This window comes from Pseudophryne corroboree, chromosome 3 (genome assembly GCF_028390025.1).
Source record: "Pseudophryne corroboree isolate aPseCor3 chromosome 3, aPseCor3.hap2, whole genome shotgun sequence".
Classification (NCBI taxonomy): Eukaryota; Metazoa; Chordata; class Amphibia; order Anura; family Myobatrachidae; genus Pseudophryne; species Pseudophryne corroboree.
Window position 1 is genome coordinate 544175146 of NC_086446.1, and position 16863 is coordinate 544192008.

General features: G+C 43.8%; 1 protein-coding gene across 1 annotated transcript in view; it reads left to right on the top strand.

Moving 5' to 3' along the window:
- Positions 1 to 16863, top strand: part of ASPSCR1 (ASPSCR1 tether for SLC2A4, UBX domain containing) — a 212980-nt gene that overhangs the window by 187017 nt on the left and 9100 nt on the right. Inside the window, exons 14-15 of the mRNA XM_063961227.1 lie at positions 14989 to 15058; positions 15146 to 15324. Coding sequence (XP_063817297.1) covers positions 14989 to 15058; positions 15146 to 15324 — 249 coding nt within the window. The remainder of the gene's footprint in view (positions 1 to 14988; positions 15059 to 15145; positions 15325 to 16863) is intronic.

The following is a 16863-nucleotide window of genomic DNA, read 5'->3' on the forward strand; positions in this document are numbered from 1 at the left end:
TTTGGACTCATTTGTGTGTGAGATCCGTTCTGGTTTGTTCGAAGAGACCATTTCTTGCAAAGGCAAAGCAAGTATAGAGAACCCTGGAATCCAGTTTCGACAGTACCCACACATTCCAAGGAAAGTGCGGATCTGTTGCTGAGTTTGTGGCAGAGTCATGTCGCGATTCGCCTGTATTCTATCAGCAGTGAGGTGTCTAAGTCCTTGAGTCAAGCAATGTCCCAAATATTTGACCCTGGGCCGGCACAACTGCAACTTTATCCTTTGAAACCTTGTGTCCCATTTGGGAAAGATGAAACAGAAGCTGTTTCGTGTCTTTCAAGGACGATTCGAGTGAGTTAGAACACAACAATAAGTCATCAACATACTGTATTAGTACTGATCCACTCTCAGGTTGAAAGGATTGTAAACAGTCATGCAAAGCCTGGGAGAAAATACTTGGGCTGTCAATGAAACCTTGGGGGAGACAAGTCCAGGTGTACTGTACTCCCCTGTATGTAAAGGCAAAAAGGTACTGGCTGTCAGGGTGAAGAGGGACAGAAAAGAAAGCAGAACAGAGGTCAATGACAGTGAAGAATTTTGCAGTAGAGGTAATTTTCATGAGGATGACAGCTGGATTGGGCACTACGGGGAATTGGCTCTCAACTATCTTGTTTATCCCCCTTAGATCCTGCACTTGCCTGTATCCCCTCCCCCCACTCTTTTTCACAGGGAAGATGGGACTATTGGCGGTGCTGGACGTCCTGACTAGGATGCCCTGCTGTAACTGCCGCTCTATGACGGGGTACACTCCTAATTCTACCTCTGGCTTCAGAGGATACTGAGGGAGTTTTGGAGCTATCCTACCATCTTTTACTTGTACTACTACTGGAGCTACATTCACCATCAATCTAGTGTCTTGTCTATCTTTGGTCCAAAGGGAACCTGGTATTTGTGAGATCATTTCCTCTACCTTTGATGGACACTTGTCTATAATAGTAGAATGCGACATTAGCCTTTGAGGGGTGTCTAATATATCTTGCACTTCTTGAGCGTGGTTCTCGGGTATATCCAAGAAGACACCCTCAGGAGTACAATATAGGACACACTGCATTTTACACAATAAGTCTCTGCCAAGTAGATTAGTCGGAGCCGATGCAGCCAGCAGAAAAGAATGTTTGGTTTGCAAGGGCCCTATCGTAATCTCTGCAGGTCTACTCAAAGGGTATTGTTGCACCGTTCCTGTTACTCCCATTGACGAAATATTTTTTTCCCGTGGTCTTTATACCTGATGTGGAATTCAACACTGACCTGGCCGCCCCTGTATCTACAAGAAATGGTAATGGTATACCAGCTACATCAACCGTGACCTCAGGTTCACTACCAAGGCTAGCAATCAACTTCACTGGCTGCAGACTACAGGTGTGGCCCAACCCCTATTGTATATTGGGACCCTCCCGCAGCGCATTGGCAGCTACAATATGTGAGGGGGGTAGCTAAGAATTTTTGGAGGTCTGCCAATCTCCTTGGTGGGTACCTCCTTGTTTCCCCTGCATGTGGCTCGTAATTTCTCCTAGGTTGTCCCTGATCCCAATTATGTGAATTGTAGTGTGGTTCGTATCCTGGTCTAGGGGGTCGGTATATGTTATGTGTACCTTTATTCCTACAGTCCCTTGCAAAATGTCCTTCCTTTTTACAATAGAAGCATATTATTGACCGTGACTTACCATCAGGGGTCTGGAGTTTTGGCTGATGTGGTTTTGTTGTAAGAGCATTTATACTTACTGTCATCAGCTTATCCCCCTGAGACTCCCTGTGCTTGCTGATGTTCCTGTCGTGCTTGATAGCGGACTCTCTCATTGCAGCCACCGAGATACCTCTCCAGTTAGGTAGAGAGGTTTGTACCCTTGTTCTTAATGCCTCCTTTAACCCGTCCATTAATACAGTAACAGCTACCTCCCTGTGATGTGCATTATCTTTAATGTCCTCGATCCCAGTGTATCTATCCATTTCCTGCAGTGCTCGATGGAAATATTCGGATGCCATTTCACCTTCCTTTTGTCTTATGGAGAAAATTTTATTCCAGTTGACAACAGTAGGGAAATACACTCCTAGTTGCAGATTGATTTGCTTTACGTTCTCCTGATTGTATCCATCAGTGAGAGGTACTTCTGCATCTAACTTACTGTCTGCTATGAATTTCGTGGTGTCAATATTTGAGGGTAAACACACTCGTAGCACTGTTCGCCAATCTTTATTTGTGGGCTCATGGGCGTTACCTAACTCTTTAATGAATCTCTGGCATCCGACTAGATCTTTTCTGGGATCGGGAAATTCAGACATAATTGACCTTAACTCTGCTCGGGACCAAGGACAATGCATGGCAATGTTCCTGATGGGAGTTACTCCCTGATTGTCAGTTTTCCCGTTGGGAACTGCAATTACCCTGACAGGATTTAATTCAATTACATCATTCTGGTTTGATTCTATAATGTGAGGATCTATTATGTCTGCATAGTTTATGGTACCGTACTTACCTGTGGACACGACCTCACTTATCCCTCCGCTAGGGGGCCTTGCTACAACTCTTGGTGGCTGGGCCATGCCCACCTGGGTGTCCTGTATGGTGGCTGCTAGAGAGAGTGCCGATATTGTGCTGGGCTCATCTTCCTGAGGAAAATTTAAAATGGGATACAGCTGGCAAGGGTTAGCGTTAGTACATTTATCAATCACATTCCTATCCTGTACTAATGCACCATTGCTTGTAGCCACTTTCTCCCCCACAATATATGGTGGTGGTGGTGCGGTCGCCATTGTTTTCCCGCTAGGTTTGGAACCTGCTGCGCGAGCTAATTCCCTTTGCACATCCCCCTCTTGCTGCCATAAATTTAAACAATATGTATGTCTAATCCTTTGTTTTCTGGATTTTATCAGACATATCCTTATCCTTAAGTTCAGCAATACCTCTGGTTCAAAGCTGCCCACCCTAGGGAATGGTACCCTATCTTTGTCAGTCATACGTAACCATTCATTGCAAAAAGCCTCCGTGTGTGAACCATATTTTTCACACATAATAAACCTTGCTGACCCTCTCGGCCGCAATTCTGACCTTCTCGGTCCCACTTCTTCAGCCTGAACCCTAGCTACCAAAACGCCCACTGCTTGTGCAATTGGATCCCATCGCGGACTTTTTGACAATAAACGCAATCCCAAATGCACACTGCAAATAGACGGTGAAAGACACCTAGCGCTTTCACTCGCTCCTTCTCCGCTGAGTACCACGACTCGCTCCAATAGTGAACACCGCGTGCCCAGTGAGGGCCCTATTGGTTTCTATTTACTGGAAGTGTTAGGAGTGACTTACCTTTTCCAGTAAATATCCACCGCTGGAGATTTTCCTGAGAGAGACCATCCCCCACTTTTTTTTTTATACACAAATCACGCTTGCGTATGCTCTACACAGCACTAATGATACCGCGATTTTACGCAAAAGCTCGTAAAGGGGTATCAAGTTGCACTATATATCGCACCCACAAATGCGCGGTCCAATCGCACAGCGTATAGGTACTTGTTACCTATCTGCCGTACGACCACGGGTCGATGTACAAACTGCGACCCTCAGCCGGAGCGTAACAAAAAACCTTTTTACTTCAATACTACACAATGCACAATTCCCTATTACGCTCCTCTGCAAATCTCCTCACGATTTGCGTATTTCAATCTATATTAACGTGAGTCAGCCGCCTCACGCCACCAAGCCTCCACTTACTTGGTGTACCACGGGACCCGATTTCTGGGGTTCAAATCCACTCACTCCGCTTTCGCTCACTTTGTTTTTCTGTACAGAAAATTATAACTCGTTCTGATTGGCAGCTTTAACCCCAGAGGCAATACAGTTTAAACAAAAGTTTTATACTAATCTGCTTTAGAAACCGGGTAGTTTTGTGCTATTGTAGCATAGCTACTGTCCCACCTTTTAACTAAACGACACTATTGTGTAATTTGTGCTTAGCGCCCGCACTTTGCGTAAACACGCGACCGTGCGTGTCTTTTACGCTGCGTGCGCAGTCCTGTACTTTGTCCGAGACACACGTACAAACCCTGCGTCCGCAATAAAACAAATCACACAACTCTATAAATGTGAACAATACTAATTACTATTGCCCACTAGACACAACTTGTTCTGTATAAACTTTTATGCAGACCTGCGTTTGTGTCTTTACACTTACTTCCTTAAAATACTGTTATTTCAATTTTAACTATATAGCAACAAATGAATCAGATTTCACACAGATCTAAATTAATCTAGCAATCTGAGTCTTGTGGCAACAATGTGAGAGGGTATGCAAAGTATCGGTGCCCTTTGTGTACGCTTTTTGGCGCCAAAAAAAATTTCACAGATTTTTAAATAGCTTTTTTCCTGTGTTTTACGGGTTCTACCAGCACCTCTGCAGACCATACAGAGCAGACGCCATCTAATCAGCACACAAGTAGGGTTTTCAGCGTATTCATCGACCAAGAAAAGGTTACGTAGGGTAACTTTCCGCCCTTTTCTGATAGATTAAGTATGCTATGACCTGTTAGGCTGTGAGCATGTGGAAACCGGACGATGCCCCCAATTATAAACGTCGGTTTACGTACAGGACTAAAAGCAACACTTTAAAAAGACATTTCATACACTTTAAATGGAGCCGCTGCGGCTGCTATACTTAATCCTCAACCTACATACTTATTACACCATTAGCGTACAGAGCCCCGTACCGTGTACGTACTTTGCATACAAATGCCGTGCTGGCTGTACAAAGTACACACCCAAAGATACTCCGTGAGCCCTTAACAGCTACACCTGTGATAGTAATACACTTATAACCTTAGCAGGGAAAGGAAAACACGACACCAGTTTGTATTTAAAATGCTGGGTTCCCGACACCACAACATATTATTACTGAAAGGGGGTTACAATAACAAAGCAATACAATACAATAGAATAATGGCTACAGTCAATGGTACATACGTGTTTGGTTTTGTTGCCTGCGCTTCCCAGTCTGGTCCTCAGTCATCTGGGTAGATAACCTTTAGAGTCTGTGTGTGACCAGGCATGCAGCTGGCTCTTTTATACAATCTTCCAAAACTTAACACAATGAATACTGTAATCTCTTTGTCCATTGGACACAGGGATGGTCATTTACAGTATAGGAGAGGTCATAGGTTGGTTTGAATAGGTGGGCGATGTCTGTTCCAGATGCACTTGTGGGTGGTGGTCTCTGGGTTCCCGCCGCATACCAAATTTACAGTAAATACAGTTTTATATTTATATTCTGCTCCTGCACATAACTATTCGCAGGAACGTGCGATCTTCTGCAAACCAACACCGGAATATTGCCCTTAAAATACCCTACAGCTGGATACTAAACACCATCTTATAACCTTGTTCTGTTGCCTCCTATCCTGTAAAGGTGAATCCCTTTGTTCTGATACCATTTAAACTGTTGTAACTTGCTGGTGTGGTACAGGGAGACTATGTGTACATTATGCACGATTTGGATTAAATATGTAATGTGTTTTGATGGCTTTTCCATGCGTTCACAAACTCTACCGTAAATACTCATACCACGTGCTAATGCGCAGGACCGACCATACGCAAATTGCGAATATGCGCACGCACGGCAGAACAAGTACACGCACGGAGGCCATCTGTGTGTAGTTTGTACGTGATGTGTGTACTGCAATATTTTCGACTTTGACAAATGTATAATTCAAGGCACAATCTGGAACCTAACCCTTTAGAGCATGAGGTGGACCGGTGGTTTCCCCTGTACCCCTGTGGGCCAGTCAAAGCCTGTCTGCAGGAAATACACACCTCCCGCCAGCATCTGTGATCCGAGTGCTGAGTCCAGACATGATCACTGCCCTCAGCCGTACAGATGTAGCCATGCTCATCTTACTACGATGCTGCATGGTGTGCCAGGCGATCGCTTTATGAATTCCTTTAGGAATTACTGGAGCTATCGATGGCTGCGAATAGTCGCAGCCTGGCATGCCACGCAACAAACCAACAAAGATGAGCATGGCTACATCTGTAAATTACTGACTGACTGTCGGAACCCCTCTGTAGGGTCCAGTAAGTCTGTGTCCGACGATGCAGACCCTGGGCTCAACACGCTCCCGTTTTGTAGAACAGTCCTGCTTTTCCCCCCACCAAGCACTGCAGCATGTCAATTATGCAGTACCCATTTTTACATATGCCATGTGCAGTTCCCCAACCTGAATCCCCAAATTCACTCTGACTATATTACCCCTAATTCATTTAGTTTAAGCAAGGTCTTTAACTGGTTAACGAATGAGCAGTTTCATATAAATTCTTATGTTCCTGATCGCTGTACATAACCCCCAAACGTGTGATTAACTTTCCCTAATGTCTACTTAACCTGCAACACAAACATTTTAATAATTGAAGAGGCGAGTAGATGAAGGTGTTATGTTACCATGTTCTGAATTTTTGTTTTTAAACGGGTTTTTTATTGAAGCCAGAACACCATTGACAAATTTGCAAGACATAGGGGGTTTCCAATTACCGATCAATGGGCCTAATTCAGACCTGATCATAGATGTGCTGCCCTCCGCACGGTCCGGGCTCACCTACGTTGCCCGGACCGCACCCCTAAAACGGCGGCGAAACGGCGCCAGCCCGCCCAGTGAACGCCTGTGCCTGTCAATCAGGCAGAGGCGATTGCAGGGCTGAGACAGCCATCGGCTAAATTAGGCCCAATGACCGTGGGTAATTGTATTGCTGGGAGCTACCCTATTAGCGTGCTGCTCTTCCCAATGCCCGGCACTTATTGCATTCACCTGAAGCATAATCCGCAATAAGCGGTTGCCGTAGCCACGATAACACATGGAATCAGGGACTTATCCCCGATCCCATGTGTTTTTGCACGATCGCGGGTCCGTTTTCGGCCAATAAAAACGGTCTTGTAATAGGATACCGTGATAATGACCATCAGTCTTTAATCACGATATCTGTCTGTTTTCACCTGCCGAAAACGGATCAGCTGTAATTGAATACCCTGTTAGTCAGGCATAAGGATCATCACACACATTAATAAGTAGTATTCAATAAACATATCCTAGCATGCTTTCTTAGACACCTGTTATATAAATGAGGCATCAGATCACATCATAAATACAGAAAAGGTCATATACAATATATTTTTGTAGAAAATACAGACAAGTATATAATGCTCATATACAAGTGCAAATGATTTACACAATTAGTATGAAAAGAAATAAAGAAGGGTGTCTGGCACTCTCCCGCCGGGCAACGTAATGGGAGGATCACACAAAAGAAATTAAGATTCATACCACGGGGTTAGACGCATACTGTTATATATCCGCTACAGCCAGGATGATTTTTACAGGCCCCAGCGCTATGAGTGACCGCAGAGCCACTCGCTGGGGGAACGGGAGAGCCGGATGCCAGTGCGGTAATGTGGAGATGTAACCCCTGGTGCACTGTGCTGCTCCTGGGGAGAGCCCCAGCAGTCCCAACTTGCAGGGCTAGTGGCGTCCACAGTTTGTATAAAACACAAAAATGTAAAATAGTAATCAGTATTAATGTATTTGCACTGAGCTAGGACTAAAGGTGGTTACAGGGCACCAGGCACAACGTATATACCTTCTGTGATATCAAGAAGGTTGTACTGCTGTTAACATCTGTATGCTGTATCCGCCTTGCAGAAGAGGAGGAGTATTTTTTTTTAAGACTACTTAAGCAATAAACATCTTGCTTTCATGAAAATGCCTTTCATCTTGCGACTAACAGGAATGTGACACACACAGTCGAGATGTAGTTAAAATGCCGCCGAACGCGATCCTGATGGCCGAAATAGCGATTACGGAGTCCCGAATGACAGCATAAGGCTGGCATCAAAATCTCGACTGAGCTTGGGATCATGGCGTAGCCCGGAATTACAATCGTTCTTCCAGTGGGACGTGCTTGTGTCCTGCCCTGGTGGACGGGAGAGTAGGTTTAGGCATTAGAAGTTACGGTGCAGGGACGGGAAGGGTATGGTAAGGTACCGGGGAGTGGAAGGGGGTTAGGCACTAAGTGGGTATGGATAAAGTTAGGCAGCGAGGAAGGGAGGGTTGGGGTTTGGCACCACTGAGGAGGGTTAGGGTTGGAGGCAGGGGAGGGTTAGGGTACTTTCTGTGGGGCTTTCGGGATGGCGCTGTCTGTATTCTGACCGGCGGCATCCCGTCCATCGGGATATCATACTGAATCCCAGGGCCTGGTCAATGGTCAGTGACCTGTGGGGTTCAACCAACACCAGTCAGGAAGTGTGGCAGCAGTGTATCCAGGCATATGCTGCAGCTAGCAGTTTCCGGTCCTGATGGTAGGAGTCTGAGCAGAAATGCGGTTCCAGGTGCCGATGGCTGTTAGGAGCCTGGTGGTGGCAGCAAAATACCTACCCAGTGAGCAGTGGGTGGAGTCGGCAAGAGGCAGTTACTGATGGTAAGAGGGAATCCCCTATTGTCCAGGTCCCATGAGACACAAACCCATATGTGATCACTTAGCGCGGGCAGCGAGGCGTGTCTGGTGAAACCTTGGTTTAACAGTACAAGCCATTTGACTGTTTAATACTGTCCTATTTTACTAATTTCTCGTTATTTATTAATATGGGCAGTCCGGTTGGTGTAATGGTTAGCATTACTGCCTCACAGCACTGAGGTCATGGGTTCGATTCCCACCATGGCCCTAACAGTGTAGAGTTTGTATATTCTCCCCATACTTGCGTTGGTTTCCTCCGGGTACTCCGGTTTCCTCCCACAATCCAAAAATATACTGGTAGGTTACTCGGCTCCCAACAAAAATTAACCCTAGTGAATGAGTCTGTGTGTATATGTGATAGGGAATATAGATAGTAAGCTCCACTGGGGCAGGGACTGATGTGAATGGGCAAATATTCTCTGTACAGCGCTGCGGAATATGTGTGCGCTGTATAAATAACTGGTAAAAAATACATTTATATAAGCAGGAATTACTGCTCTGCTTTTGCTCCCCATATAAAAAAATAAATATTAGCTATGAAACCTTACATGGCCCAAATTTTACTACTATTCTTAAGAATCTGTTGGGGCTCACATGCTACTTCTCCAAAGGACCATGTGTTTCTACAACAAGTGTGAATAACAAGAATACATATGAGATAATAATACATTTTGTTCTTATTGCTTTAACTTTAGGCCATTTCAGACCAGGGATACAGTAGCTGTAAAATTGATGTCCTTATAGTGGGTGTAGTATGGCTGACCAATGGTCTCCTGTCTGCCGGTCAGCATACCGACGCCGGGATCCCGGCGGTGAGGGGCAAGTTCAGCAAGCTGCGGTCGCCACGGGTTCTATTCCCACTCTATGGGTGTCGTGGACACCCACGAGTGGAAATGGTCCCTGTTGGTCGGCATGCCGACCGTCGGGATAGTGAGGGGGAGGGATTTTGGGGGAGGTCATGTGACCATCGGTCTGCTGACCATCGATCACATGAATACCACCCCTTATATGTATAGTCTGAGCGTTCCCATGGTCTGTAATGTTACCTGGAGACCCCATTACCTTTAACACACTAGGCTAGCACTGTTCACCAAAAATGTGTTTTCCAGATGATTGATTGGCTGCAGTAAAAGTAATGCCCTGAATTAAGCCAGCAGCAGTACCCAGTAATGTCACCAGAATATAATGTTATTATTATGATTATTAACAGTTTCTTATATAGCGCAGCAAATTCCATTGCGCTTTACAATTGGAAACAGTGATAAAACAAAACCTGGTAATAACAAACAGTCATAGAGGTAGAAAGGTCCACTATATTGGCCAATGTTAGGTGTGCCCAGTAATATGCCTGCATTTGTAGTAGTAATACTAAAAGGAATAGCAGTGGTAGAAATAGTTCCCTGTAATATGTCCGTAGTAAATGTAATGCATAATAATCTGTAAGAAGTAATAATAAGTGTTCACTCTAGGAGGTTTTTTTTTATGACAGGGTGCTGAATCCTAAGGGCACATTTTAAACATAACGCATCGGTAAAGCTGTTACAGTATATACAATTATTGAAGTAATATACTGTATATAGTCATTTTGTAACATTATATGTAATATAATGTCCCTAAATCATACATTATTGCCACTCACCAAAACTATCTATACGGTGATGAGCAATCTGCAGTATTTGTTCATAGACTCAATCTATCACACATTCAGCCCCAATAAAAAGTAATAATTCAAAATTAAAATACAGAAAATGAGAGTTGTGATCAGAATTTCAGCCTACAACAGCCAGAGAGACTTCCCCTGCTGGTATGGGTGTTTGACATGGCCACACATACGTACTGAGCCAAACAGGAGTCCGCTATCTCCTGACTCCCGTGTAACAAGGGGGTAAATTTACTAAGATGGGAGTTCTGTTTAAGATGGGATGTTGCCCATAGCAACCAGTCAGATTTTACTTCTCATTTATCTAGCACCTTCTAGAACATAATACCAGGAATCTGATTGGTTGCTATGGGTAGCATCCTATCTTAAATAGAACTCCCATCTCAGTAAATTTACCCCAAGGTTTCATCTTTTATTCTGATCACTACTGAACAGCGCACAGCTATCACTGTGTAACACCAGCACCAATTTGGCAGGGGCAGGAGCTGCTGACCTTGTGCCCGGTGCCGGATCCATGTGCTGTGCTGCCCACATGTTGTTAAAGTCTGATTTCAACACTAAGTGCCAAAAGTGCAGTAACAGTCCCCGGACAATAGGCATAAGCACATGTGCTGTGTGGTGATAAACAGCGGAACAGGCAAATCCAGCCCCGTCTCTCCAAAGAGTAAAGAAGGCAGAACAAAAAAAACCCTCCAGTGACGGCTTTTGTCTGGAGGTCATTGGGGTGCTCAGTCATAACAGGGTGCGTTTTCCCGGTTCTAAAAACAAGCAGTGCGCGTTGTCCCGCTAATCAAGTCTAGCTTGAAACCTACTGTGTATCAGTAATGCACAACAATATGTCAGGATTAATAGCAGTGCAATGATAAAGAACTGTCACCAGAAGTAGTAATGCCCAATAAAACATTAGCAGTTACAATAATACCCAGTAATATACCAGAGGTGGTAGTACTGGCCAGTAAAAGGTCAATGCTAGTATAATACTGGGACCTACAACTACCTCTAACACTAATGGGCAACAATAAGCTTCTAGTTGCAATGCTCACTTATGTGTCCGCAAACATTGGCCGAGAATGATAAATAGCACGGTGATAAAGTACCAACCAATCAACGTCTAATGGTCATTTTTCAAACCCAGCCTGTAACATGGCAGTTAGGAGCTGATTGTCTGGTATTTTATCACTCTGAGATTTATCACTCTCCAAGGCTTGCTAAATTGGGGCCATTGCATGCCAGCAAAACCACCTGTAATAGAAATGCCCATTCATATTTATATTGGTCCTCCCGTAATTTCTCATTACTGTTCTATTTTGCCTCTACCTCCGTTTACTGATTTTAATGGCAGTAATGCTGTACTAGCGGCGTTAATGTCTGATGTCATATGTCATGACGTGAGATTTGTTTCCATGAATTCTAATTAATCACAATGTGTGATGACCAATTAGAAGCCGGCAGTGTATGCATAACATCATGCAGTGGCGAGGACACCAGAAGAGGGATAAGAGTAGCTGCTCCCACCTTACTTATGATGTCAAAGTCAAAAAATAGTGCTTGGAAATTAGGTTTGGCAAAAAAACATCCTATATTAAATAAAAAGTAGTTTGTGATCATTAATAACCGTATACAAATAATATAAAAAATTTAAACAATAGTAGGAAATTTAGTCCCTTTAATATGGTACGAAGGTCCAATCAAGTGGCATGTAATTGTAACACATTTTGTTTTATGAACAGAGGAGTCTTATGTATATATAAAGTACTGTACAAAAGGTTTAAGCAGGTGTGGAAAAAAAAGCTTTCACAGTTCGAAGTGTTAATTTATTTTTTATCAGTTAACAAAACGCAAAGTGAATAAACATAAGAGAAATCTAAATCAAATAATGTTTTGTTTGACCACCCTTAACCTTCAACACAGCATCAATTCTTGTAGGTACAGTTGCACACAGTTTTTAAAGGAACTCGGCAGGGAGGTTGTTCCATATATCTTGGAGAACTAACCTCAGATCTTCTTTGGATGTAGGCTTGTTCAAATCCTTCTGTCTCATCATGTAATCCTGGACAGACTCGATGATGACTAGTGTACTAATTAGCACGAGCAGCTTGTAACATAGAGTGGCAAGTTTAATCTTTCTATGTATAATGGAGAGAGATAAAAGCTCCTCCCTAAGTTCCTGGATGTCAAATCACCGAAACTTATCTCTGTACAGTATGTTCTATTAGGGTACTAATTAGCTGTTCGTGCTAATTAGTACTCTAATAGAAAATACTGTACAGAGATACTAAGGATGGTGATTTGGCATCCAGGAACTTAGGGAGGAGCTTTTATTTTTCTCCATTATACATAGAAAGATTAAACTTGCCACTCTACGTTACAAGCTGTTCGTGCTAATTAGTACACTAGTAGAATATACTGTACAGAGATACTAAGAACGGTGATTTGGCATCCAGGAACTTAGGGAGGAGCTTTTATCTCCATTGTAATCTTTCTAAGTGTAACGGAGAGAGATAAAAGCTCCTCCCTAAGTTCCTGGATGCCAAATCACCGTCCTTATTATCTCTGTACAGTATGTTCTACTAGTGTACTAATTAGCACGAACAGCTTGTAACGTACAGTGGCAAGTTTAATCTCACTGATCCGTGCATGACTATCTGAGCACGCCAGCAAAAAGTAGGTCTATTTGAAAGCTCCTTTTTTTTAACGAATTCTATGCTTTCCCGGCAGTGTTTGGCTATTGTCGGCAGTGATTGAGAATACAAATTCTTAGTAAATTACAGAGTTGTATAAAGTACAACAGGGATTCTCTAACGCAGACAATCTACAGTACTGTGTTGCTCGAACAGTTAGTTGCGTCAGAATACACTAATTTATATTTACTGGTATGTCTACAGCTGCTCATTACCGATGTTACATAGCGGAATGAGTCGCTCCTGTAGATTTACCCAGATTTATGTGAAACCTGTGTGCACCCTTCCATTGAATGTTTTACAATGGATTACACAGAAGAAGAAAAAATTAATAAAGTGAATGTCAGGGGAAAAAAAAAATAGATTGGCACTTTGGGAATCAAACCCGGGACCCCCAGCGTGGGAGCCTTCACCGCTAGCCTACTGTACGTCGCTGCATGGAAGATACACAAGTTCATGTGTAAAAGTAATGCAACAGCGATTCCTTCCCATTGGTGTTCGTTTATGCTGTTAGGGGACTCGGAGGCTCATTTAGTGCACTGTACATACTGTAAAGTCAATGATTTACATTATTCCTTTCACACATTAGCTGCGTCTGCATATACAAGTGTTCACACATTAGTTGCGTCTGCATACACAAGTGTTTTAACCCATTCGTTTGCGTCTGAATAAACTATTTTTTTTTTTACTCTGCCTGTCTGAACAGTGGTCACCATCTGTGTGTACACTATGCAGTACAGGACTGTATATTAACATTACAATCGTGACTGACCATTTGCCAGAGCTTGTACTGTAGATCAATCCGCCGCTATTCAAACTAAAGTACTGGATTAGTGGAGCATTAGCCACCCAGTAGTGGAAATGTGTATTGCATGCTGAGTATCTAAACGCGCCTGTCCGTGATTAAACTCTGCAACCTAAGCTATCGCCTAGGCGTGACTTAACCTCCGTCTAGGCGCAGAAACAGTCAAGACCCATCTGTACCTTGCAACTTCAGAGCTGTTATGGTGCGACTAGGGGGACATACTCTTGTTAGGCGGGTGGTTTTAATGTTACGGTTGATGTGTGTGTGTGTGTGTTGCTTTACTATGGTGTCCTTTTGTTACTAAATGTTGCACTGTTTACTACCAAAATGAATGGTTAATATATTTGCCAACTGAGTTCTCGAATATCAAAGTTCTATCTGTCTGTCTGTGTGTCTCTCTCGCTCTCTATATATACATTGCCCTAAAGACAATGAGGGTAGCCAGGGATGCTGGCGGTCAGAATACAGACCGTGGCATTCCAACTTTTAAAATCCTGACAGGGGAAGGTAAGTATACTTACCTTCCCCCAATGGCCCCCCTAACCCTCCCTGTTGCAGCTTAAACCTAACCCTCCCCTGCGGTGCCTAACCCTAACCCCTCCTCGCAGCCTAAACCTCCCCGGGCCGCATCGTAAACCTAACTCCCCCCCTATGCGGCTTATCTCTCCAGTGGCCTGGCAGTGTATCGATCGGGGTAGCCATTGTGTATGTTGAGCCACTATTAATGTGTCAGTGATGTTACTGGTTCTTTCTTAATATGTACGCTGCACTCTAATGGGGATCCGGTCTCTAGGTCGACCACTATTGGTCGACAGTAAGTAGGTCGACATGGTGTCGAGGTCGACAGGGACTCTAGGTCGACATGACAAAAGGTCGACATGAGTTTTTAAAAAAAATTTCATTTTTTTGAACTTTTTCATACTTTACAATCCACTACAATTGGGAATGGTAACCTCTGCTGAGCGCAGCGGTAGCGGAGCAAGGCACCTTGCCTAAAGCATGGCGAGCGAAGCGACACGGTGCTCTAATTGGGGTTTCCCGTCACTGTACGGAGAAAACGACACCAAAATAAATGAAAAAACTCATGTCGACCTTTTGTCATGTCGACCTAGAGTCCCTGTCGATCTAGACACCTAGTCGACCAAACTCTCAATAGTGGTCAACCTAGACACTGTAGACCTAACTCTTGTCTATCTAACACACCACACCCCTCCAATGAGTATTAGTTTAGGCCAAAAGGGTGACAGGTGCATTTTAATGTCTAACATGACAAGACAGTGTAACTTAACTTACATCTTTTTGTTTGATCCTACAGATCATTTCCTGTGCAAACATTTACTCAAAGACCCAGTGTCGTCTTCCCAAGCTGATATACTAGTTGCCAGGTACCACAGCTTTAAGTAAAAATTCAGAGGGCAAATGTGTATCTTGTTGATGTTCAAGTGCTCAGAAATATCTATGTACCATAACAGAGCAATGCCACGTGTTCCTGCTGAGTATACTGCGCCTGTGATAAATCACCTTCCAGTCGCTGATTCAGAGGTTGTTCACAGAGCACCAGAGAATTATGAAGAGGAGTCAGGGATTTCTGATTCTAATCAGCAAGCTCAAAAGGATCATGGCAAAGTACCCAAGTGGCTGAAACTACCAGGTAAGAATTTTTCTGCAGCGGGGTACACTGTGTTCCACAGGGAATACATCGGGGTGTAGAGATGGATCTTGATCCAGGGGCACCAACAGGCTAAAGCTTTAGACTGTCCCAGAATGCATTGCGGGGCCTCCTCTATAACCCCGCCTCCAGGCACTGTGAGCTCAGTTTTAGAGTTGGTGCCTGCATGAAGCAGGTCACTTAACAGGGGGGCTGTGCTAGGCAGCCCTGAAAAAGCTTTTTAGAAGACTTCAAGGGCTGCGGCACTTCATATGTCAGTGTGACATACTGTGCTGCGGCTCCATCACCTCCCCAGCAGCGTTGCATACTCCCGCTGGCTCTGTTCCTGGGTACTTGCGGAGGAGGCGCTCCGGTTCTTAGGAACACCACCGCAGACGCTCTCCTAGATCGCGTGGCTGCTACTAAGAGAGGAGGTAAGATGGTACCCCAGGCGAGACCCGCCATTAAATCGCGTTCAGGTGGCGGTTTAAGGAGACGAACTGCGACGCTGGCGTGGACACTGACAGAGCAGGGACCCCACTGTATCCACCAGGGCATGGGAGCACAGGTCGGATAGTAAAATATCCACTTTAATAAGGCTCCATAGTACCCAGTGGTGAGGACCAGCATAGGGAAAAAGGCACTTGACCTGTAGCCCTTCCCCCAGCACCGGGCGCCATCTACTACTGGTGTTCCCGTACTGGAGCAGCCTCACACTCTCCCTCACTCCCTGACTGAGATGCTGGGCACCATTTTCTAAAATAGATGTGACTGGTCTCCGGGACTGCAAGGCAAGGTCTCCTTTGTAATCCCGCCTGTACATCAGTGCCGTGGTTTTACAAACACTCAAGTGTTCTACATGTCGATAATAAGACAGCGTTAGTTAAGAACAAGTGTACCTGTGCCAGAATATATTGTACGAGTATTCTGATATATACATCCGGTCTGACCGCACATTGTTTATCTAGATATAGATAGATAGATAGATAGATATTGAGTATCCCATATCCAAGTATTCCGAAATACAGAAATTTTTGAGTAAGATAGTGAAACCTTTGTTTTCAGAGTGAGATAGTGAAACCTTTGTTTTCTGATGGCTCAATGTACACAAACTTTGTTTAATACACAAAATTATTGAAAATATTGTATTAAATTACCTTCAGGCTTTGTGTATAAGGTGTATATGAAACATAAATGGATTGTGTGTATGTACACAAACTTTGTTTAATGCACTAAGTTATTAAAGATATTGACTAAAATTACCTTCAGGCTGTCTGTATAAGGTGTATATGAAACATAAATGCATTCCGTGCTTAGACTTGGGTCCCATTCCCATGATATCTCATTATGGTATACAATTATTCCAAAATACGGAATAATCCAAAATACTTCCGGTCCCGAGCATTTTGGATATGGGATACTCAACCTGTGTGTGTGTGTGTGTGTGTATGTATATATATATATATATATACAAACAGAGAACCCAGCACTCACCAAAGTAAACTCACTTATCCTCAACAATTCAATAAATAAATGATGGGG